A 26,133-nucleotide genomic window follows, 5' to 3' on the forward strand; every position below is an offset into this window, starting at 1 on the left:
GGAGTTGAAGAGACTCACATCAAGCAGACACTGGCCTAGCCAGGCATCGAGGAAGTTCAGGCAATTGCTTATAAAGAAAAACTCCTGTTTCCCTGGAGGAGGGAAGCCCTCAGCAACAGGGAGGGAGGCTCTGCCACTGGAGGCTGTGTCTGTTCTGCTCCCAATTCTGGAGAAGTTTATTTTTTGTGTGTTTTTGTTTCAGACACCCTTGGAGTTTTCTCACCGTGAAAGGAAATCCCTCTTCTTCAGTTGAAGACCATATTGAATATCACGGTAATAAATGGTTGGCGAGAGGACTAGTACCCTCTAGTGTCTCTCTGACCAAGAGGCTTTGGTTCTTTCTGAAGGACTCACTTCCCTCAGAGCATGGCTGACTATCTGCCAACACCTTCTTGAGTGTCCAGCCACTTGACTGTGTTACATGGAAGTGATAAAGGCCTGTGTTGATTGAAGTTCAACCATAATGTTTTTATTTTCTAAGATGTCATCATTGGCTTATGATAGAACATAGACATGGCATAGAAAACAAAAGAACTGAGATGGAACCAGCAGGGGTAATATTTTGAGTTAAAAAGACCTGTGGGTGGTCTCCATCACAAATGCCTGTCTCTCTGCCCGTTGAAGGTTGTGGGAGATGCTATGGTTCTAACCCCTGGGGCAGTGCAGGGAGCTCAGATCAGGAAAAATCATGGGGCTTCAAAATCTGAATTTGTGGAAATGCTACAACTGAATTTTCAAAACTGAAACAAAAGAATGAATAATGACCTGCTTTCCAAGTGAAAGAAATGGCCTGATTAAGGAAAAAAATTTTTTTTTCTTAAATTGTTCAAGATTTTTGGAATAGAGGTTTTCTCTGCCATAGAGCTCCAACCTTCTGAATCCAGGCATCTGTTTGGTTGCTAAAGCATCTGATCTCTCTGACAGGACACCGTGGCTCTGCTGCTGCCCGGGTTTTCAAACTGTTCAAGACGGAACATGGGGAATATTTCAATGTTTCTTCATCCAGTGAGTGGGTTCAAGGTGAGGAGTTTGAGACAGCCTGGTAAAGCTTAACACTGGATCAATGGCCAGGAGTCGTTGTGTGTAGAACAAGGTATTTTCTCTTAGGAAGTCCATAGGAACACATGGTAGAGTAACTTAATGGTCAACACCCAAAAGAATGTTTTCCCACTGGTTAAGATTTGTATTCCATCTCAACAGGGGTCCATTTTGTTTAGTTTGTTTCGTGGAATATTTTTCATATGTCAGGGGATGGTGTTGACTAGGAATTATGAACCTAAAAATGAACTTGGCTTTCAAATAGTTCATACAGCTGGGTATGGTGGTTCATACTTATAATACCAACAGTAGCTCAAGAGGCTGTCAGGAGGATTATAGGTTCAAAGCCAGCCTCGGCAACTTGGTGAGGCTTAGTTAGACCCTGTCTCAAAATAAAAAAATAAAAAGGGGTGGGGATATGGTTAGGCACCCTTGGGTTCAACCCCTTATACCAAACAAAAACAAACAAACAAAAACCCTAAGTGGCCCATACACAGGGGCTACAGAAAGTAGCAATCCTGGTGGATGCTTGGATGATGGGTTTACAGATGGATTTTATTTCTCCCTTTATGTTTATTTGCTTTTGCAGTAACAAGAAATATGTATTACCTTTATAAAAAAGAAAGTCAGTAAGCGGCGTTTTTAATTAAAAGATGAGAGTCAGGAGAGTTGGCAGATGGTTTAAAAGCCCCCTTCCCCCAGTCTAGCTCAACCATGGACAGATGGCCCTCAATTCCTATTGTGCCAGGAGTGCTTAGGACCACACTGAATGTGACTGGCCTCATGAACAAGTTTCTGACTGATCCTGTCTTCACTTTCTGCCTAGATGTGGAGTGGACTGAGTGGTTTGACCATGATAAAGTATCTCAGACTAAAGGTGGAGAGAAAATTTCAGACCTCCGTGTTGCTTACCCTGGAAAAATCTGCAACCGTCCCATTGATATACAGGTACAAAACTCCTAATAATCAAGGAAGGCTTTATTTTTAAGAAGTCTCTATAGATCATAAACTTGGGGCAATGTGACTGTCATGGTCCTATGAGGTAGGTGAGCCAGAGAGTATTATTTCTACCTTAAATATTGAAAACAAGGCTCATTACCTGTCCAAAAGCTAGTACTACCAAACTCCCAAGTCCTGCTTCTGAGTCTCTTCCCCTCCTTAACTCTTTTTTAACTGTGTGAAATGCCTTTCAAGGCATGGGCTTCAGTACCCAGTCCACTTCTTTACTGGTTTCCTTTGGGCCCTTGACTGCATGGAATGCTGCTAGGATTTGGGGTGCAAGCTAGCCCAGCCCAGAGAATAAATATACCCACAGCTACAGCCATATTTTCTATTGAGTTAAATGAAAGCCAACATCCAAAGAATGAGCAGGGTTCGCTTAGGATCTTCCCTTGGAGTTTATTCTATCTAAAGGAGATCTTGACCTTTCTTGTTGGCTCCATCAATATATTGTTAAGTCAATTCACAGGGCTTTCAGTTCACTAGCTAGACAAGTGGGACATTGGGCTCTATGGACATCAGGAGAGGCAGGAAACACAGGCAGAGTAAATGGGGTTCATTAGAGGCCACTTAAATGTTCAACATAAATTAATTAGAAGTCATCTGAGAAAGGCTACCACCCATTTTATCCTCTTTCAAGTCAATAAAAATACAGTAGGCCTTTTAAATCTATGGGTTCCACATATGTTAATTCAACCCACTACAGATACAAAAAAATTAGGAAAAAAATTGTGTTTGTATTAAACATGTAGAGGGCTTTCTTGTCATTATTTATTAAATGATGGAGTATAACAACTATTTACATAGCATTTACCTGGCATTAGGCATTAAAAGTAATCTTGAGATGATTTAAAGTCTATGGGAAGATATACATAGGTTAAGTTCAAACACTCTATCATTTATATAAGGTAGCTAAGTATGGGCAAGTTTTTGTATCCACTAAGATTTGGCACCAGTTCCCTCTAGATACCTGGGACAGCTGAAAGTGACCAATATTTGTACAACACTTTCTCCCAGATCATTCAACCAGGTCTTCTCACCGTGCTTCCCCACTCCCCATGTGCGTCTGGGCATAACTTTGGCTCTCTGCCTTGCACTGGAGGAGGGTCCACTTATCCAGGGGAGACACTCTGTTCTGACTTAGCAAAGGCCAGGGAAACCTTTCTAATTATTTGGCTGAGGTGCCTCCCTTCCTGTGGCTCCAATGTTATTGAGAAGGATTTACTCAGATTAGGTTGAAAGTTACAGACTCTTCTTGAGTCCAACAGAATCAAAAAGCTCCCAATTCCCCTAAAGCACATACCTCCCAGATTTAATTGTAATTTTCTCTTGCATCCTTGAACATTCCAGCTTTAATTCTGAAATAGCCATAATCTTATCTCTTGGGTTCACTTGACCACAGGAAGTCTATTCCTTTACCAGCCTCCCCTCTCCAAATAGTTCTGGAAATCCTCAAAGAATGCTTCTCGGTCTACAAATCCCTCCTGATGTTGGCTCTGCCAGCCGTCTGGCTACAGACCTTGTTGATTGAAAAACTATTTCTCTGTGCCAGGAAAATAGCTTTCCCAAAACATTTCCCATTTTGCCATCTACTCTGTTCACAGCATGATATAGGCCCTTCCCTCAGTGTCCCAAAGCACAGTTAAATCTAGGCTAAAACCTCACTGGGCAATCCCTTCCACAGGGTCCCACCTTGCAGTATATCAACACCTTGTGCAGCCATAGCACAGAGCCCAGCCTCCTTCAACAAAAGGGGATGCACTTGACAATGAATCCAAGTTTATGTTATCAACAACTTGAGGTCCAGAGAAGAACAAAAAACCCAATGACAGTTGTCTCCCTCACCAAGAGGCTTGGTCACCCTTCCTACAATGGGCATTCTTTAAAACATTTTGTTAAGTGTTGTAGCACTCATTATTCCAAAACTTCCAATTTCAGAATAGGATCTTGTTTTTTCCTTGGCAAAACCAAGGCCGGTTGAGTTGTTCAATTAAAAATCTAAGAGTCACATATCTCCAAAGGTGAACTTCTTGAGTGCTTACTCTGCAATTGCATGACCCTAAGAGTGAGTGTCACCTTAAACTTTGTGCCAGGTGACTTGCTCACAGTCCTAGCCATACATATCAGTGTAGTTATTTAATTTAGTGCCTCAGTTTCCTCACATGCAGTAGTGAGGATAATCATTCCCTCATGGGATTGCTTTGTGAATTTAATGCAATAATAAATGAAGTACCTGAATCATTGTAAGTGTCCTGTGCATACATTTAATATTATTTTAATTGTTAATTATAATAATTATTACTCAAGAGCATAAATAACAATGAAATTATATCTGCTAAACCCAGCCATGGTGGCACACACTTATAATCCCATTGACTCAGGAGGCTAAGGCAGGAGAATCACAAGTTCAAGGCCCTTTGAAAGTTGGGCAATTTTGCAAGACTCTGTCTCAAAATAAAAAGTAAAAGGAAATGGGGATACAATTCAGCGGTTGAGCACCCCTGGGTTCAATTGCCAGTAGCCCCACCCCCAAAACAAATTTATCCAGAGCAAAGATTCTTTTCACTGAATGGTGATAGATTCCTTCTTAAAATTCTTATCTGATACTAAGGTCATTTCTTAGGTTAAAAAAAGGAACAACAAAAACAAAACCCTAGCAGAATTGAGTAAATGTTCTCTTGAAATTATTGTTGGACTTTGTGCCTTGAAAAAAATGACCAGCTGTGTTGCATGATGTTCTCAAGTCCAGTCCTTAATATTATGGGGTCATCTGAAGGAGGCTCAGAAAACTGATCAGGTCAGAGGAGTTGGGCTTGACAGATGACCTTGAGCTCTGAATCTGCTGAGTTTAGCCATTTCCTCTAGAAGAACCAGTTTATACCCCTGTCTCTCTGGCTGCCACAGAGACCACCCAGATGATGGGGATGTTGGGGATGATTACAATGAGAGTGTGACTTATAGGCAAGGGCTGAATTTTAGCTGTGAATTTTAATTGTGCACATCTATGTAACTCTACATTCCAAGCCAAGGACAACAGATCTCTTAGGTTCAAAACGTTTCCTGAAAAGTTTTTTAGTTTTTGAGGTTGACTTTATTTTCGCTCCCTATTTCCCCATCCCTGGTCCTTTTGGTTTCTGGGCCAGAGACTCTGACAGCTGCAGCCCTTGCCTTAAATTGCATGTCTCTGAATGACAGTCACAGTCTTAATGCAGACACACCCTAGCTTTGGGATGAGCCCCAGCTGACAGAGATTGTGCCCTACTCTGAACCTACTCTTTAAATTCTCCATCAGGCCTGTAGCTTCTCGTGTTTCAGTCTCACCCACTGCAACTCCACTCTTGCTGGGCCCTGGGCTGGATGCTGGGGGCAAGGAGATGGGCAAAAATCAGCTCCTTGCTTCCCAGACCCTGAGGCAGTGGGAGGAAGAGGTATGTAGGTGAGGGCAGGAGTAGGAGGAGCTTAAAAGCCCCATTTGTTTGGCTCTGTCACTTGCTGGCTTTGTAATCCTGGACAGGTTACTCAGTCTCTCTGCATGTCATTTTCCTTATCTGTAAAATGAACAACAACCTTATGGTTTTGTTGTGAGGTAAAATGAGTTATACATGAATACTTAGCTCCCTATCTGCTAGAGTGGTTCTCAAACTTCATTGCCTACTGATCTGGGAAGCTTTTAAAAGCCCATATGCCTGATGATTGTGTCTGTTGCATTGAGGATAGAGCCTGCATGTAAGGATTTTTAAGACTTCCCACTCCCATATGCCAGGTACAGTGGCGTACACCTTTAATCTCAGTGATTCGGGAGGCTAAGGCAGGAGTATCACAAGTTTGAGGCCAACCTGGGCAACTTAAAAACACCCTGTCTCAAAATAAAAAGGCCTGGAGATGTAGCTCAGTGGTATAGTCCCCCTGGGTTCAATTCCCCATGTGATAGGGCATACCGTGTGGGCACCAGTGGATTGAACCCAGTGAGTACTCAGGAAATAAAAATCCACGCCTTGCATGGTGCTGCTGCTGATTGTACGTGTTGTAAGAAGAAGCTGACCCAGGTCCTGAGAGCCTGCTTATTGTAGCTGCTCTATAAAATGTTCACCAATAATGAGCAATTAACTAAGTCACTACTTTGGGTTTCTAGTACTGTAGGACCCTAGGCATTTATCCATTCAGAGACATCATGGTGTCTTAAAACTCATGTGGATAATTGTCAGGATAATAATCTCAGGCCACTGTAAATTGTTTTGCAGCAGGGACAATTTTAGACTTGCAAGTATATGCTGAGAACATTAATCATCACCCTTCTTTACAAAAAAAAAATGATTTTGCTCTGTAATTTCCCTGCCATTCCCAGGCCACTACAATGGATGGAGTTAACCTCAGCATTGAGGTTGTCTACAAAAAAGGCCAGGATTATAGGTTTGCTTGCTACGATCAGGGCCGAGCCTGCCAGAGCTACCGTGTGCGGTTCCTCTGTGGGAAGCCTGGTAAGTAGTCCCTATTTCTTTTTTGGGGGGACAGAAATGCAACCCAGCCTTGTTCCTTGAGCCAGCAGTTCTGCATGAATTTAGTGCCTAGATCAGCTGCCTCTGGATGTCACAGTGACACAGTGCTCTTGTTATACACCTGAAGCAGAGTGCTTTTATGACCCAGGAGAAATGAGAGGGTCCTCAGAGTTGGCAGCAGACAGCAGAGCCTCACCCTACCCACAACCCTTTCTGCATGGGCCTGGTCCACAAACGTACAGGGTGCAAATGGACAAAGCAAATTCCCTGCAGCCCTCCCCTGAAGAGATGTGTAGCTCTTTGCCTCTTTGGGTGCCATTATTTCAAGCCCAGTTCCCAAGGTGCTTGTTAGAAGTGATTGGCAATGGCCAGTTTGTCCTGGGAGGTGCTTGGTCTTCTGCAGAAGGTAGTCATTAAGGATATGACTTCTGTAGGGGAGAGACAACTACTGTAAACAATAGTTGAGAGGAGCTATATTTGTTTTACATCTTGAGCAAAGTGGGTGTGGTGAGGTGGCCACATTTAACTCCAGCTAAGAAGTTAGTGGAAAATTCCCCTGCCCAGAGCTAATGAATGGTTCTTTTCTGGTCGAGGTTTTATTGACTTCAAAAACCTGTACCAAAACTGGGATGGAGTCAGCCTGGTGATTTGGGTTTTGGATAGGCAAACCTGGCATTTACTTATATAGGGAGAGGAAGGGAACAGATGGACAGCCAAAAGTTTGCTGAGAGCAAAGGGTTGTAGCTCATCTTTCCTGTTTTGGGTTACAGTGAGGCCCAAACTTACAGTCACCATCGACACCAATGTGAACAGCACCATCCTGAACTTGGAGGACGATGTGCGGTCATGGAAACCTGGAGACACCCTGGTTGTTGCCAGTACTGATTACTCCATGTACCAAGCAGAAGAGTTCCAGGTGCTTCCCTGCAAAACCTGTACCGCCAACCAGGTCAAAGTGGCAGGTAGGCTTTCATGTACTCTTCCTAGGCTTAAGCCCGAACATTGTCAGGCTTAAAGTCAATAGGTATCACAACAAATCTGTATTGGTCAGTTATAACCATAATAATGCTTCACAACAACAACAACAACAAAATCTTAGAATCTCATTATAAGCATTTATTTCTTATTCATGCATCTGTAAGTAGTCCAGGTATTTTAGTCAGGTTTCTGTTACCATAAAAAACCTGAAATATGGACTGAGGATATAGCTCAATTGGTAGAGTGCTTCCTCACATGCACAAAGCCCTGAGTTCAATCCCTAGCACCACAAAAGAAAAAGAAAAAAAAATACCTGAAATAAACCAACTTATAAACAGGGTAATTCTATTTGGCTCATAGGGTTTTTTTATTATTTTTTTCTTTGTAGACATACATGGCAGTAGAGTATATTTTGACATATTATACATACATGGAATATAACTTATTCTAATTAGGATCCCATTCTTGTGGTTGTAACATGATGCAGAGTTACACTGGTCGAGTATTCATATATGAATGTAGGAAAGTTATGTCCAATTCATTCTACTGTCTTTCGTATTCCCATCCTCTCCCTTTCCTTCATTCCCCTTTGTCTAATCCAGTGAAATTCTTCTTCTTTCCTCCACCCTTATTTTGTGTTAGCATCCACATATCAGAGAGAACATTCAGCCTTTGGTTTTTCAGGATTAGCTTATTACACTAAGTACAATAGTCACCAGTTCCATCCAGTTACCAGCAAATGCCACAATTTCATTATTCTTTGTGGCCAAGTAATATTCCATTGTGTATATATGCCACATTTTCTTTATCCATTCATCTGTTAGTTCCATAGCTTAGCTATTGCTAAGTTTTGGTGCTTTCAGTCCATGGTTGATTGGCCCCATTACTTTTAGGCCTGTGGGGAGGGAGCACATCTTGGCAGGAGTACATGGTTCAGGAAGTGCCTTACCTCATTGCAGCCAGGAAGCAGAGAGAGAGGAAGGCTGAGACCCCTTAGAGAGGTGATCAGAAACACAGGACTAGGCTCAGAATTGAAGCATTCTCCCAGCACAGTCCCCTGGTCAAAGCAAATCACATGGTCAAATTCATCACACATGAGCTGGAGAAAGCTTTCTCCCATTGAGGTTGAAGGGGGAAGGGGTGAATATCTGTTAGAAAATAATTGAAACTACCACGAAATTACAAATCTCTTCTTTCTACAACTTTTGGGTTTTCCCCAAATCCTGAGTCAGAATCCCTATATTTATGTTATGTGAGGTTACTGGAATCACAGATTATTAGAGATAAAAAGAGACTTCAAATGTAATCTTGGTCAGTTATTCTTAGTTGGGGGAGTTTTTATCTATTAGGGTTCTTTGGCTGTAGGCAACAGAATTCAACTTGATTATGTGAAAACAAAAAGGAAGTTGACTGAAGTCCTATTTGGCTCAAAGAACTAAACTAGAAGCTAAACAGCTGTGCTAAAAAAAAGGACAAAGAATCAGGAGCTTGGGTAGAAGGAGCCAGAGAGAAGCATCTCCAGAGCACCACTGTCTTGAGGAACTTGCTTAGTCCCTGGGATGCTGTGCTCAACAGTCACCTTCCAGGAAGAGCATGTCTGACCAGTTTGTGGCTGGTGTGCTCATCCTGTGACTAAGAGAGGCAGGAACCTTTACTGACAGTCCTTTTCAGATGGCACCAAGTTGAGGTGGGTCATTCCCTAAAGGAAAAGTAGGATGTACTACCAGAAGAAAGGAAAATTGATACTGGGCATTAAAAATATCACATGATACAGAATCATAGCATGGGGGCGGAGAAAGTATTTGAATTTGAAATAGGAGGAAGACTATGGATCAAGAAGGCATATCTACTATATTCAAAATATATGTTATTTTGGAAATAAGCCTACAGAAACTAAATTCAACATAGTCTTTTTGACTGGTTGAGATGTGCTTGAGACAGAATTTGAGGGAACATATTTTTTAAAAAAATGAGTGATGGATTTTTTTATTTTATTTTATTCTTGGCTGAAATGGACCCTGGGTATCATGTGACTGAGGCCCTCCACAAACACCATGGCTGTGATCCCAGGGCACAAATCCTAGAATCTGCTGAAGTGAGGTTGTAATCATTTTGGGGGAGATAGTAACTTGGAAAGTATGGCCAAAGAGGGGAAGAAGGCAGCCACTAGTGGGTGGAGGCTGAGCTAACTACACATTTGTTCTTGGACAAGATGAGAATCTGCTTTCTAAATATTTGAATCCTATATTCTTCGAGAAAAGCTTTGGAATATCTTATCATAAGCACAAGTCTAAATGAACCTGACAACCAGGAAGAAAAAAAGAGTGAAAGACACATATCTAAGTAATAGAAGACTGGTGGAAGGAGAACAAATTCAGCAAAAGTGGGGAAAACTGAAATTAGCAGAAGATACTGTTTTAAGCTATAAAACTGACCTCTGACTTTCCTAGTATCCAAAGTAGAGAAACTACAAATTACTAAACTATCATTATCTAATAAAAGGAAAAGGACCTGAAGCCGAGCACAGTGGTTTAGGCCTATAATCCCAGCGGCTCAGGATACTGAGGCAGGAGGATTGTGAGTTCAAAGTCAGCCTCTGCAAAAAATGAGGTACTAAGCAACTCAGTGACACCCTGTCTCTAAATAAAAATACAAAATAGGGCTGGGGATGTAGCTCAGAGGTTGAGTGCCCCTGAATTCAATCCCCAGTACCTCCCAGCCAAAAGAAAGAAGGAAGGAAGGGAGGGAGGGAGGGAGGGATGGAGGGAAGGAGGAAGGAGGAAGGAAGGAGAAAACTAAGCCACCTTTCTCTTAGCTCTGAGCTTCTGAGGAATTTGCCCCAGGGGTTGTCCCATGATTGATACTGCACAGTGAACAACAGTTCCAGAAGCAGTTTATGCAGAGATGCTCTCTGTGTGGCTATTTATTGATGGGGACATGATGTTGGTCACATTCTGTGAAAACATTTTTGTTTGTTTTTGCTTTAACTGCAGACTATCATAATGAGCACAGACTCTGGAACTAGGTATCCATGATTAGAATTTCAGGAATGCCAATTATTAGCCATGTGACATCAGTTTGCTCATCTGTAAAATGGAGATAATGATCATAATTACTTCATGAGATTATTGCGAAGATTTAAGTTTATATACCTGAGGCACTTAAATGAGTCTGACACACAGTAGTGGCCAATAAGTGCTAGCTGCAGTTATTATTAATATTAGGTGCAATCTTTTGACAACTAAGCTTAGAGATGGGAAGAAAAGAAGGGGCATTGCTGGCAGGCTACTGGTTGAACTTGTGTATTTTGCATTTTATTATTTGGGGAGATGCAGGTAGAGAATGTGTAGAGAGAGGAAAGTATGCTTAGGCAGCTTTGTGTCACCTGACAAGAAACAATGTAGAGGAGGAAAGGTTTATTTTGGCTTATGATTTCAGAGATTCATTCTATGGTCAACCAGGTCCAAGGCAGAAACATCATGGTGCACAAGGGCATGGTGGAGGAAAGCTACTATGCTTAAGGCAACTGAGAAGCAGAGAGTAGGGGGCTAAACCCTTCCAGGGTACACCCTCAGTGACCTACTTCCTCTAACTAGGTCCCACTACCTAGTGATCCATTCAAACGGGCTAATGACCACTGATGAGGTCAGAGTCCTTGTGATCCAATCGTTACCTAAAAGTCCCACCTCTGAACTTTGCTGCACTGGGGACCATACCTTCAACACATGAGCTTTTGTGGGGATGACATTCCAGACACAAGCCATAACAGGAATCAGACTATTTCTATCATTATTATTAACCTACATTTAAGGGCTATCACAGGCCTGCAGTCATTTCCCTGCTTGTTGTGATGCCAATTGGTATGGATGCCAATTTTGTGATTGTGTCTGCCATACTCTTCCTCTGCCCCCAGGTTGAGCAGGTGTCCTAGCTCTTCCTCCATAGGGACACACAGGAAGGGGAAAGAGCACTTCATCTTTTACTCAACAAGCAGTTGAAGAGCTTCTATTATGTATCACACTCTCAAATGCCATTGTGAGCAAGATGAGCATATTCCTGGCCCTGGGGAAGTTGCAGAACAGCAGGGAGAATAGACATCCATCAAAGAAGCATTCCAATAAAAATAAACTACCTGCTACAAAAGTAGAAGATGAGAGATACTGTGAGTATAGGAGAGAGGAATTTGGCAAAGTGAGAGCATGCATGGAAGCTTTCCCATAGGAATTCGATTGAACTAGGGCTGGAGGAAGAGTGGAAGGTATCTAGGAAAGAGTCCGGACAAAAGGAACACAGTGTGAGACTTCTGCTGGGGAGTGGAGAGCATTCCACTATGAGGAGGACCAAGAGCAGCCAGAGTAAAGAGCATGAGAGCTCACAGGGCTGCAGAGCAAGGAGAGACCACAGGAAGTCATGGAAGGCCAGAAGCCCATTAGATGTCCACTAGCAAGGAAGGCCTTCCCATGTCCACATCTACAGGAAGGCACTCAGAGAAGCAAGTTTTTAGTGACTGTTAGACCCTAGGGTCTTCACCAATGACTTTTTGTCACCTGGGGACAATGCTTTGTGGGCAGGCTTCTGGGATGTCAGATGTCCCCCTGACTCAACAGGAGTGGTATTCAGACCTTTGAGCTGATATCATTGCTCATGACTCTGGTCAGCATCTGTGGCTATCCAGGAGGGTGGAAAGCCTGACTTTGAGCCCTGGCCAGCATGGAGGTGGATGGAAGAGTGGTCCTGGGGGAAGTTCTCTAGGTATGTTCAGATACCCCCTGATTTGTAGCTGTGTTGGGCACCCTGACAGCTGGAGGGGAGATCTCACTCTTAGCAGCTGTGGGTGCCAAAGCTAACCCTGATATTGGGGGACCTATGAGATGATGGAGCACGTCTAGCTCACCCTATAGAGAGGTCTGGGTATTGATGCTGAGTGGTGCTCCTCTTGACAATGTTTGACCAGCAGGACTAGCTGCCCTTTGAGGCCCCTTAAGGTTGGATTTAAAGTGATGGGGGCTACTCCAGGCCCTGACTATCAAGGAAGAAAGGACAAGTGGAAAAATGTTGGACTCCCTTCAGGACCCTCTAGACCCCTCTTATAGCAGTACCTGTATCAGCCCCACACCCAGCCTACCTCTTGCTCCCTCAAAAGGGCAGACCATCCACTTTTCTCAGAAGCTTTGGGATGTCCATGGAAGAACTGGTGAGCAGTGTCACAAAAGCCCCAGGTAGCAGTGTGTCTGCATCTGATGTCCTGGGCAGGCTCATGTTCCTCCTTTTCAGCTCTAAGCCCATTCTCTGGCTCTCCATCCCTCCTTTGCTGGAGCAAGGACTCCACCTGCTTCTGTGTTTTCCAGACCTGTGCCCCCACCACAAACCTTAGATTCCACCTTTCCAGGCCACAGAGAGGGATACAACCTTCCTGGATCCTCCTTTCTCAGTCTCCAAATTCCAGTAAACAGCCCTTTAATTCATTTTAAGGGTTTTCTGATGGGAAACAGATGGGGGTAACAAAGTCATAAAAATGTGTGAATCTTCTAAAAATATATTTCAAAGCTTTGCTAACCACAGTGTGATTCCCAACACCAAGATGTGGCTGTGGCAGTTGAAAACCTTCTCAATTTTCTGTCCTGTTTTCATTGCCACTTCCCACTCTGCCTGTAAACACTCCCCACACCTTTCCATAATACTATTAATAATTAGAATGAGCGTTTATTGACTATGGTATTCCAAACACTTTATGTGAACCATCTTGTTCTCTCTTTCTGAAAACCTGATACTGAGAGGGCTACTGTTTTTGTCATGGGGAAACAGAATTCCATGGAAATAAAATGTCGAGACTGGTTTTCCAGTGTGGTGGCCACCAGCCACAAGTGGCTACTTAAATTCAATCAAAGTTAAATTAAATTTGAAATTCTGTTCCTTAGTCACAGTAGCCAGGTTTCAAGTGCTCAGTAGCCACGTAGGTTTATTGGCTACACCATCGTGGGAAAAAGTGCTTGTGGGTCATGCTAGAGTAGAACAACTAAGTCAACATCAGAGTCAGGATTTAAACTCAGGTTCCAAGCCTATGTGTGCGACTTTGTGCTTCCTCCATAAAGGCCACTATGCTCATTGTCTCCCTCTGAGAACGATGGCAGAGGGTATCCAGGCACTCTCTGAGACCCTCCTGTCTGAGTCCCTCTGGAATCATCCTTGCATCCAGTTGTCTGGGAGTAGCAGACCTCATCTGATTCCCCTGACTCACTGGGTCCCACCAGGTCTATGCAATAAGTACATGCATCTGCTTCTCCCATTGGAAGGTGCTTAGTGTCTGTTTACCTCTCAACCTCAGGGTGCCTACTTCTGTGCCTGACATGTAGACAAGGCTTGGTGATTGTAGAATGGGGTACCTGTTGCACCTGTCAGTTAATGGAAAAGGCCAGTGTTTTTTAAAGTTCTTTCCCCAGGTCTCCTTCCTACTTGTCCAGGGTACTCATGAATCTTCTGGATTATCTGGGACAATTCTGACTTGACCATATCGGCTTGTTCCTGGTCAGCCTTCAGGTATCAGTGCTTTCAGAAGAAAAGGATGGGCAGAGACCAGACAAGATGGGATGATGGGGAGCCAGGCACATGACTTCTCTGGGATCGCAGACTGGGAGTGGTCTGTGAATGTAACATGGAACTCTGCAGTGGGGAAAAAAAGCTGTGTGTCTGAAATATTCATGCAACTCTTGGTCCTCTCAGGAGTCAGATAAACCCAGTCCCTCCATTTACCTGTTACTCCTGTATCATGACTAGCTTCCCCTATGGAACAAAAAAAGCTACCGAATCTATTGCCCATCAACTCCTGTCATTAAGGCTGACACTAGTGGTGGGAGGCCTGGTTTTCAGCCTTAACGTGGGGACAATGCCAGAGACAGCTGCATGTGTCATTTTCATCATACTGGCTTCCTACCATGTGCTGTTTTAAGCACATACCATGGATTAACTCACTTAACAATCGTAGCTACCTTTTGAGATATGTGCTATTATTATCTCCATTTTACAGATGAAGAGCCCGAAGTTCAGGGAGCTTAAATCATATGCTCAGGGACTCACAGCTAGGAGCTGTCCCCCAGCCTGGCTCCAGAGCCACAAACCTCCCTTTCACTTTCCCATAAGGTGGAGAAAGGTTGGCCCAGTTAGAAGGAGCCAGGTGGATGAGATGTGAAATAGCAAACTCACAAGGAAGGATGCCATCTGGTCAGGCTGAAGGAGAAGTTGTATGGGAGACAAATCCACAAGCAGCAGGAGGTTTTACTCTAACAATCTCTCAGCCTGGTAGGCAGGGAGCTGATCTTAAAGCTGTCTGATCTTTCCCATGTCCCTGCCTATCAGAATCGAGCCTGTAGCTCTCTGTGCAACCCCTTCCCTCAACACACTCAGCCCTTGGTGGGGTTGACCCTATAGCAAGTATGCTTTATGCTGTGCCTCTCAGGACCCAGTCCCTGGAGCTCATTCTTTGCTATGGTCAGTTGTTATGCTGCTTCTAGGGCATTGGCAGCCTGTTCTTTCTTTGTACCCCCAAGAACGGCCCAAGGTCACCTTGCTTGGGTGAGAAAGTCTTTGGGAGTTTCTCTGAGCATTGCCAGTCAAGCTGTTCTTGGAGTGTCCACTAATAAAGAAAATAAACTCTGGATCCTGCATGAGTGAAGCCATCGTATTTAGAATGCCAGGATCCTAGAAACCCAAGGAAAAGATTCCCCAGTTCTGTAATAGAAGGGCCAATTTTTACTACCCTATTTATCTGAAAAGGCTGCTTTGAACTGGGGTAATTTGGGAGACCAGAACAGCAGAGAAGAAGGTGCTTAAAATTCTAGGGTCCTTCAAATGGTCCTCAAGATCTTCCACTGACAAGGAGAGAGAGAGAGAGAGAGAGAGAGAGAGAGAGAGAGAGAGAGAGAGAGAGAGAGAGACAGAGACAGAGAGAGAGAGAGAGACAGAGACAGAACTTGATGTGTAAGAGGTTTATTGGAGGATGCATGTTAAGTTCAAGGGAAGAGGGAGCAGAAGCGGGTACAGGGAGACTTCAGAACACAATGCAGTTCTGACACCTGGGAAAGGAGAGAGGGAAAGAAGGGGGGTTAAATATGAAGTATTTAATACACTGTGAGACAGCTCTGAGAAAGCCAGGGTAGTTCAACAGGGAGCTCTGGAGCAAAGACTGCCCGGGGGAGGTATCTCTAGTGCTGTAGGAGTGACCGATTCCAGTAGTCTGCCAGTACAGTAATTGGGCAGAACTCAAGGAGATCATGGCCCTGGGAAAACATTAGCTATTCCTGAAGGTGTGGCATCCAGAGGCTGTCTGCTCATCACACTCTGCAGGAGGAGTTCTTGAAGAGAAATCACAACAGTGCTCTTTTATGACCACTACAAGAGAGGACCTGTACTTGGAGATAAAGTCAGAATCAAGGATTCATGGAGTAAAGATGTTCTAGAAAGAGAGGTCTAACCCTTGAGAGCCCTAGTCTTTAAGTCACAGAAGGGAAGCTAACCTGTTTCAAATTTTCTTCTTTCTTGAAGTCAAAAACCTGGTGGAACAGAAGGCCTGCAGTACCCATGTATGGTGTCCTCTCCTGACCTCTCTGGCAGGGCACAGACCTTTGACCTGGACCCTGGGAAGGGTCCCGGCTCACAGCACTCACTTAGCTCCAGAGCCAGAGTTTGGTGGTTAAAGGAAACAGTCCTCTGGTGTCAGTCACATCCCATACATTCTCCTCTGGGCTCTCCAGCAGATCCTGGTATTCTAAACACCATGGCTCCCCTCATGTAGGATCTTTATTAGCGGATACTCCAAGGAACAGTTTGACTGGCGATGCTCAGAGAAACTCCCGGAAACTTTCTCAACCAAGCCCTGGGCACCATCTGATCTTCCATTTCCTCAAATTGGAAACTAGGAAGTTGTCTTAAAAATGGTGGAAAGCTCTCTGATTTTGATTCTCCATGATTAAATATAATTATGACCGATTTTCAGTACATCCTCTGCTGGACTTGTGTCTCTCTCCTCATCAGCCATCCACCAGGCTCCAGGCACACTCCAGGCACAGCCTTCTGTCGGGCTCTACCAAGCTGGTGGTCATTCAGAAACCAGTGCAGAGCTCATTCTGGAAGAGACCCTGTCCCCATGCCTGGGAAGGTCCTGTAACTGATGTGCTTGTGAAGCCACAGAGCCCACAGGCAAGGGTAGAAAGAAGGACTGGCTTCCACAGGGGTGCCCAGAGGGAACTTGCTTTTGGACCTTAAAACTAAAGACACCTGATTGCATGACCCAGACCCAGTAGTAGCGATGGGATGTACTGAGGGAACGGGGGCCAGCAATCTGCAGAGCTAACCTGTTTCAAACTCTCTTCTTTCTTGAAGTCAAAACCCTGGTGGAACAGAACACTTGCCAGTCCCTATGCATGGTGTCCTCTCCTGACCTCTTTGGCGGGGGCACGGACCTTTGACCTCTGATGTCTCAGGGGATAGAGTAAATAGATTTTTTGTGATGCTAATTTTTATAATGCCTACTATAGTTTGGATCTTTAATGTCCCTCAAAAGCTCAGGTGTTGAAGGCTTGGTCTTCCACTTGGTGTTGTTCAGAACCCTTAGGAGGTGGGGCCTAATGGGAGGTTTTAGGAAACTGGGGGTAATGACCTCAAGGGGATTGTGGTGTCATCCTTTCTCTGTTTCATTCCTGGCCAGTTTTCCTTGCTACACAGTGCCACCATGATGTACAGTGCTACCATAGGCCCAAATCAACAGGGCTAATCGGTCATGGACTGAAACCTCTGTAACTTTTAATCAAAACAAACCTTTCCTCTTTCTAAGATGATTATCTTAGGTATTTGTTACAGTAAAGAAAATTTGATTTAATATCTGAGGTTGATTGATTGATTGGTACTGGGTGGGGATTGAACCCAGCCAGGGTCACTTAACCACTGAGTTGCATCCTGAGACCTTTTAGTTTTTGTTTGTTTTTGTTTTTTGAAATAGGGTCTCACTAAGTTACTTAGGACCTCATTAAGTTGCTGAGGCTAACCTTGAACTTGTGATCCTCCTGCTTCAACCTCAGGAGTTGCTGGGATTATAGACATGTGCCACTGCATTTGGCCTGAGACTCTTTTTTAATAACGACTCTGTGGTAGTCCAAATAATAGTCCCCAGAATGTCCTCATTCTAATCCTCAGTACCTATGAATGTCGCCTCACACAGCACAAGGAACTTTGCCAGTGGATCACATGAAGGCTTTCTGGAAGAGATTATCCTGGATTATCTGGGTAGCCCAATGTAATTATAAGTGTCGTTATGTAAGAGTGACAAAGGAGGGCCAGAGGGAAGAAAATGATGTGATGACAAGAGAAAATACAGGAGTGATGTGTGTGTGAAGAAGGAATACAGACAGCCACCAAAATATGAAAAAGGCAGAGAACAGATTTCCCCCTGAAGCCTCCACAAACAACCAGCCCTGCCAACACCTTGATTTTGACCCCATCAGACTCATTTTAGACTTCTGACCTTGAGAACTGTAAGAAATCTGTGTTGTTTTAAGCTACTAAATCAATGATAATTTATTATAGCAGTGATAGGAAACTAATACCAACTGTCATGGAGATATTTTCTGAGTTTCATCATGCATCTATTTCACATCTTGAACTAAAATGGTTCAAAGAAACTACCATCTCACTGAGTCTGCAGAATTCTAAAACTATCCACATCCTTAGCAATACTGCAGGCGCATAGGATGTGTGCCAGGTGAAGGGGTGGGCAGGGCTCAGCTCTTCCTGTGGTTGAGGGAGCACAGGAAGGTCATCATGGTGGGTGCTGCTCATAGCTAATTATAAGCATGGCTTTCACATGTGGGCACTGGCTGTATCTTGGGCTGAGGCAAGTGCTACTTTGCTCCAGTCAAGGTCATAGTGAAAGCCAAGTGGTGTAGGTGGTATGGTTCAGGCTGAGACTTCACATGAGAGCTTGTTGCTTTTTGTAATTACACCCTCAGATGGAAGATGAAGTGTCTACAAGCCAGGTCAGCAATCTTAGTGAAGGGCCAAATTTAGAGCCAGGCTAAACATCTCTTTATTCCAGAAAAGAATTTGGGATTATTGTGGAGGAAGAATTTGGGGCTGCAAATTAAGGACACTTCCAAAGCTTGAACTGTTGCCACTCTACAAGACCTATAAAATGTTACAGGACAGCTATAAAATTGCTCAATTTAAGTTTTTGTAGATGTCCTCTATATAGGATGGTGGGACATAATGAGTAAAGATATATTTTCAACACAGATGAAAGAAGAGGAGATGGAGGGAAACAGTATATTTGGCAAGAGAATGAGTGGTGTGGTAGGAGGGAGAAAGTAGAGAGAAAACTGTAGGGGAGATACAGACCATCAGTTCAAGGACTCTGGCCATAGCAGAACAGAGACTGACAATTGCTGGAAGGATATTAGTGAAGGTCTTTTGTCTCTTAGTTGTTTTTGTTGTTGTTGTTATTGGTGGTGTAGTGGTGGTGGTTGCAGTACCAGGGATTGAACCCAGGGTCTTGTGCATGTGAAGCAAGTGCTCTGCCACTGAGCTACATCCCCATTCCTGTCTGTTAGAGAAGTTGGAGAATAGAGCATATGAAGCCCAAATGGAGAAAGAAATGAAGCTACTTAAAGAGGTGAACTGGGGGAGATAAGGATCTTCCAGACTATGGGAGGAGGTAGGGCTAGGATCAGCAGTACAGGGAAAAAGTGTCTTCTCCAAGACTGGAGGGGAGAAGACTAGGTCAGTACAGAGTGAAGTAGAAGATCTCCACTATTTCATGTAGTGCCACTGTGGCACCCCAATGTGGTAGGCACAGAAGCTGGGAGGTGGCTCTTTCTACAACATCAAGGTATAGATCCACACCCATGTGAGGTTGAGGAAGGCAGGATACAGATTTGCACTGCCCTACAGCAGGGGAATTAAGTAGAGTTTTTCTGTCTTCTTAAGAATCCCAGCTCGTAGGCACTTTCTAGGGTGTGAGCTTTGTAGGATCACCCAGAGACTAGATTTCTTCTCTCTTTTGTTCTGCTATCTCTAGGGCATGGTTCTCATCAGTTGGGTGGCAATAGCCCATTAGGGCCCATGTACCTTCTAGCAAGTTGGGGGGCAACCTGGAAGTTGTACTCGGTACTTCTCCTCACATCCTGTGGCCACACTCAACTTCAGGGAGTCTGGGAAATATAGTTCCTATGGGTAGCCATGTGCCAGCTAAAATGCAGGACAGTCTAATACTGAAAAACAGAAAAGGGGATAAATATTAGGGAACAATTAGCCATGGACAGAACTAAGCATATATAATTGTCGATCTTTGCTCTATATTTGGGTACATGACTTCACCTCTCCGGGCTTCATTCTTCTTTAAAACAGGACTGGGGGTCTTGGGGGACCACCATGGCCTGGTATGAATAAGCTACAGTAATGGAGCACCTGGAAGGGGCCCAGAAACCAGTAAGCACACACTCAGTACCTGCTGGTCCCCTTTCTCCCCTTCTGCCCTAGGAAAGCCGTTGTACCTACATATTGGGGAGGAGATGGACGGTGTGGACATGCGAGCAGAGGTCGGGCTCCTGAGCCGGAACATTGTGGTGATGGGAGAGATGGAGGACAAATGCTACCCCTACAGCAAGCACATCTGCAACTTCTTTGACTTTGATACCTTTGGGGGCCACATTAAGGTATGGCTTTGCCTGGCTGAGGCTGTCAACCCCACCAGGAGAATTTCCAAGGTGTTGGCCTATAGGTAGGAACTTTTTGGAAGGGGATGGAGAAACAGGAATTAGAATCAAAGGAAGTGAAGCTTCTGGGAGTTGGAGAAGTTTCATGTCTTTTCCACTGCTGTGATGTTGCACCTTTCAGTACTGGAGAACAGACAGGTTTTGGAGCCACCTTGGGAATGGTTCTCTCCTAGAGACCACAGGGAACACGGCTTTCCCTGCTCATCATTGCTGCCTTCCTAGCTTCGTTATTTAACCTGATCATGTCCTGAAAAAAAGTCATGGTTACAATAGATCCATTACAGCACAGACAAAACAATAAGCAGGGGAGTGGAACTAGAAGTGGCAGCAATTATAGCTGAGATTTTCTGGTAAAGAGCCAAGGTCAGACAGACCTACTGAGCTGCAGGGCTCTCACTGTGCAATAAACAAAAGTGATGCTCATTCCTTGGAGCTCAGGATCTAGTTTCAAGAGAAATTTCTTTTGCATCTCTATACAAAATGCCTTTACTGGGCCTATTAAATAGTGCAAAATATGGAAATTTCTTCTTGTGGTCATCGATGCCAATGTTGATAGCATGTATTATCTTGGAGTTTTGTGAAGATGGTTCTCTTGAAGGTGCTTTAAGGATAAGATTTTTGGTATCTAATTGAAGAGGCTAATGAAGTGAAACTTAGAGTTGGCAATGGGGAGGGACCCTGCTGGTATTTTACATGAGACAATTCAGTGTCACGCAGGCCTATGTTACAGCATTTCTAGAATCACTGGCTCCTATTCATTAAATGCTAATAGTGCTTTTTAGCATTACTTCTATGCATTTCCAGTCCTTTTCTGGGGACAGGGTGGGAAACTCTTTAGTGAGACCACAGCAGAAATAGCAGGTCTATTATTCAAGCTGCTGCAACTCTTTTTCCAATACTGAGAGTGATTCTGAGTGATCAGGGCACTCTTGCCCACTGAGCCCAAACTAGTCCTCAGGATCATTCTCAACACAGCTTTCCCAGGGATCCACCACTGGAGTTGGGATTCCTGTAGACACCTATTTTGTGGACAAATGGTAGGCATGTCAGAATTATCTTCCTTTCCTGGAAGTTGGCTGAGCCCAACTTCTGAGAGAAATCACTTTCAGACTGTGCTTTCTCTATGAGCTTCTGGAACTCTGGGTATCTGTGTGGTCAAGGGATTCCCCTTGAGTGGCTCTGAGCATATTGTGAAGAGAGCATGTGAGCTCCCACTACTCCCCACATGCCAATAAGGGGGAGATCCATGAAGTTTCCATAATCAACATCCCCAACCCTCTCTGTTGGGAGAGGGTCTCAAATGGTGGGCATGGGGAGGCTCTTACCACCCCGTCCGATGGTCCTCCATATTCATTCCCCAAACTGGTAGGGCATATTATCTGCCAGCTCCACCAGGATATCCCAGGATTATCCCTTTTTCATAATATTTGGTGGCTCAGGAGGCAGGGAAGGAAAGGCAGAGCAGAGCAGTCCCAGGTATTGCGCAACTCCTTAGGGCTTCTCAAATCCAAGCACTGCATTGTTTTGCAACATTCTCAATCATTAGTAATGCCTTTCTTGTCTCCCTTTCTGTAAGAAGAGGCAGGCATCCTAACCAATATGCACAGAACAGCTTTGACTTACCCAGGCGGGAATTGACAAAGCACTCTAGGGACACATTTGCATTGTCTGGAAGCTCCTCAGGGCTTCTTCTGACTCACCCTTTCCTCTCCCTCTCCACTTCCAGCTTGCACTGGGGTTTAAAGCAGCACACATGGAGGGCGTGGAGCTAAAGCACATGGGGCAGCAACTGGTGGGTCAGTACCCGATTCACTTCCACCTAGCTGGAGATGTGGATGAAAAAGGAGGCTATGACCCACCCACGTACATCAGGGATCTTTCCATTCACCACACCTTCTCCCGCTGTGTCACCGTCCATGGCTCCAATGGCCTGTTGGTGAGTACCTCATGCAAGAATGTTTGGATCTAGACATTTAGTCTCCACTAGAGGTTGAACCATCCTTAGCTCAGATTTTATCAGTTACTAGCAGGTCACTCACCAGACAGGAAGGAGAATGAAATCCAGGGATGGTTTAGTGGCCATGTGGCACGACAGATCTATGAATGCAGACCAGAGTGTTATGCCAAGATCTTGGCTGTGGCATCTGCTGGGCTGACTGAAGGTGGTAGCAGCCATGGGCTCCTTTCTTTCTGTTTCACCAAGAATCTTTCAGATCTGGTGCTGTGAGAAAGACCTTCACCAGGAAACTGGCATATATGCCAGAAGCTTGTCTTGATTTTTCACAGATAATTTGTGCACTAAACTGGCCCTACTCTAAATGAACCAGTTTTACAAGCCTATCACAGGCTAAATCCAGATGCCAGATTTTTTTTTTTCTAATAGGATGTTGAAAAAAACATTTGCTAATTATTTTTACACTAAATTGATAATTTTATACTCATATAAACTATCCTAAATAACTTTACTTATATCCTCTATAAACTTTACAACTGGAAGTCACAAAAAGGAATGCTGCAAGCTGAATCAAGTGACCAGATGTGTTTTATTTGACTTAAAAAGTGTGTAAAACTGAGTGTGGTGGTACACACCTGTAATCCCAGAAACTCAGGAGGCCAAGGCAGGAGGATTGCAAAGTTCAAGCTCAGCCTGGGCAATTTACCAAGACCCTATCTCAAAACAGGGGATTGAACCCAGGGGCATTTAACCACTGAGCCACATCCCCAGCCCTTTTTATTTTTGAGCAAGGTCTGGCTAAGTTGCTTAAGGCCTAGTAAAGTTGCTGAGGCTAGCTTTGAACTTGTGATCCTTCTGCCCCAACCTCCCAAACCTCTGTGATTATAGGTGTGCACCACCTCACCTGGCTAAAAAAAAAAAAAAAAAAAAAAAAAGAAGAAGAAGAAGAAAGAAAGAATTAAAAGGGAGCTGGGTTGTAGCTCAGGGGTAAAGCACCCCTGTGTTTAATTTTCAATACTATAAAAATCAAACGGTGTCTAAAGAGCACTTGAATTTGTTTCTATCATTTAAATGCTGAGACTCTGCATGAACAGCTGGATTTCTGGCTCCTCTTGAAAAACAGGACTGTTGGCAGCAACAGTCCCTCTTTACTGTAGAACAACATGGGTTGGAGCAGTCGCAGCTGCCCGGCTAGCCCATGCACACTCTCCAGTGTCAACTGGGCCTGCTACTGCCTATTCCCTGGGTTGTTGTCACTCATCTCACTGCCTGCTGGCCCCTGTAGACAATTGAGATTGTGACCCCTACTTTAAACCAAGCAAAATAACTCTCACCATGAGGTGTGTGGTGAGGGGAAGATGAGGAGAGCTGTCAGCATGTCACTGAAGAGCTACTTTCGGTTCTATTCAGTGTGCTCTTCTATTATAAAAGAATGCCTGTTGTCTCTGTGGTCTCAATGCTCTGATTTAAACTCCCCACTGAGTGCAGAGGAGACCGCAAGATTTGCTGAGCCCTGTCTACAAGGGCCCAGGTTCCAGGGCTTGATTCACAGTTTTCCAGCTGTGAAACCTTGGGCAATTTACTTAACCTCCCTGAACTTCAGTTTCTTCCTCAGTCAAGTGGTAAAATGACATCAAACATTTAGGACTGTGGTGAGGATCTATGAAATGCAAGTGTGACAGGAAAGACCCAAGACCCCTGCCTGCCAAGTTCACTGGAAGTGCTTGTCCCAAACCAGGCCAGATGCTCTCAGTAGGTGGTAGCAGGGCTGTGCTGCCACAGCTGTTACAAAATGTGGGACTTTTTTTCTGGCTCAAGGAAGAAGGAGAAAAAAAAAGTTTTTGGCTGATGCTGAGAGACAACAACGTGATTTACAATAAATTCAGAATGTCAGGAATTTGGTAGTAACAATAAGCTTGGGTTCTGTAACCAGATGCCCTGAGTTCCAATCTATGTTCTGCCACGGATGAGCTGTCTGATTGTGTACCAGTTGTCTTACCTCTCCATGCCTGTTTCTTCTTCTGTAAAATGGGGAGGATCTTGTTTCCAGGACTGATGGAACAGAAGACATAGGCGGAGTGGAGACCAGTGCTAGACTCCCATCTAGCTCTGGGAGAGTCACAGGATCTGCCCTGTTCCCCCTGTAATTTGCAGGAAAACACACACACACACACACACACACACACACACACAAGCATTCTCACTCAGATTGCCAATCAAAGTCAGAATATGGTGGTGAAAAGAACAACATAGAATATGGTAAGAAAGGTATCAGCCATGCATGGTAGTACACACCTGTAATCTCCCTGACTTGGGAGACTGAGGCAGGAGGATCCAGGTTGGAGCACAGCCTAAGCCACTTAGAGAGATCCTGTCTCAAAAAAAAAAAGGGCTGGGGAAGTAGCTTAGTTGTAAAGTGCCCCTTGGTTCAAAAGCCCCACCTGAGCCTCCAGAACTTTACTTGTGCTAAGAACTTATGTTAAAAGTTTTCTCCTTAATTTCAGGCCAAATTGCCTACATTTAACTTCACTACAGAGAAAAATAGTAAGAGTGCCAGAAGCCTATAATTACAGTTCAGAGTCTGTTGGAGTGGGAGCTATTCTGAATTTCAAAGCAATCACACACATACAGGAGCACATACACACACACACACACACACACACACACACACACACAGGCATAGGCATACACTCACACCTGGGTGTGGACTTGTGCTATGCTCACCCACCTGGCTGGCCTTGGATGACCTATTGAATCAACCTGGTCTTCAGTTCCTCAGATGTGCTATGAAGAATGTCATGGCTCTTCCTCAGGGATGTTTGGTTAGAAAATGCAGGTGAAATGTTTTTGGCTGTTATAACAGTAAACTTTCCCCAGAGCAGTGAGCCCGGGTCTTAGCAGCAAACCAGGGGGAACAGGGCAAGGAGTGCTGAGTGGAGCTGAAGGCATTGTGCCCTGGGGGCACCCATCAGGGCAGCATTGAGGGTGCACATCTCAGAGGGGATACAGGCAAGGGAGAGCAAGCCCAGGTCTTTCTCCAGGAGTCTGAGTTAATGCATCTAGGCCAGGATACCAAGAGATGCCTGAGGCAAGACAGAGGCAGCAGGTGAAGGTGACCAGCCAGATACATTAGCCTCACATACGGTAGAGGTAGATTCCTGGAGCAGAGCCTTGGACAGCTTCTTGAGCTTCTTGGATTCTTGCCACCTTAAATACCAAGGCCTTCCTCGTGCCTGACTCCCAGAGGTGCTGGCTGTCAGACCAGAGGGAGCATCTGTCAACTCTCAGTGTCACCCAGATGCCAGATGGCCAATATACCAGCTGCAGCATTGGCCTTGTGGCCACACAGGGATCTAGACTCACTCAGCTAAGCCACGTTCAACAGCCAAGCTGATGAGGTAGGATTTAGAGTCATAGCCCTGTTGCAGCCTTTCCAAACTGAAGCCAAATTATCATGGCTTAGAATCTAGATGAAGTACAGGCCTCTAACTCTCTGAGCCAGACAAGCAACACAGCCATACCCCTGGATGAAAGCTGAGGTTTTACAGATTGGCACCTCAGTCTGTAAATGCTTCCCTATGGGGGCAGGAAGTTCCACGCTCAGAATACTGCCACAGCAGCTGGACACTGTCCATTGGTATTTTGCATTTCTTTCCTTTGTTTTGGTTTTAAGGATTTACCAGTGACTTGCTATGTCTGGGAAGATGTTTTCAACTGGCAGGATAGAAGGAACCCAAAGACACACAAGGACACAGTTCAGATCTGGAATGCAGAGGCCACTCAGTAGCGTCTCAGAAGCATTTTTCCTAACATCTCCCCTGCTCTGGAGGCTGGCTGGATCCCAAAATGGATAGGCACAGGCTCACAGAAAGAGGGTTTCCATGCCAAGCACGGTAGTGCATACCTATAA

The 26,133-nt window shown here is 44.5% G+C and overlaps 1 protein-coding gene across 1 annotated transcript in view; it reads left to right on the top strand.

Moving 5' to 3' along the window:
• Positions 1-26,133, top strand: part of Cemip (cell migration inducing hyaluronidase 1) — a 74,709-nt gene that overhangs the window by 10,446 nt on the left and 38,130 nt on the right. The window contains exons 6-12 of the mRNA XM_026388107.2: positions 203-273; positions 925-1,020; positions 1,865-1,986; positions 6,383-6,515; positions 7,304-7,495; positions 20,034-20,209; positions 21,996-22,205. Of these exons, the coding sequence (XP_026243892.2) occupies positions 203-273; positions 925-1,020; positions 1,865-1,986; positions 6,383-6,515; positions 7,304-7,495; positions 20,034-20,209; positions 21,996-22,205 (1,000 nt within the window). The remainder of the gene's footprint in view (positions 1-202; positions 274-924; positions 1,021-1,864; positions 1,987-6,382; positions 6,516-7,303; positions 7,496-20,033; positions 20,210-21,995; positions 22,206-26,133) is intronic.

Source organism: Urocitellus parryii, chromosome 6 (assembly GCF_045843805.1).
Source record: "Urocitellus parryii isolate mUroPar1 chromosome 6, mUroPar1.hap1, whole genome shotgun sequence".
Lineage (NCBI taxonomy): Eukaryota > Metazoa > Chordata > Mammalia > Rodentia > Sciuridae > Urocitellus > Urocitellus parryii.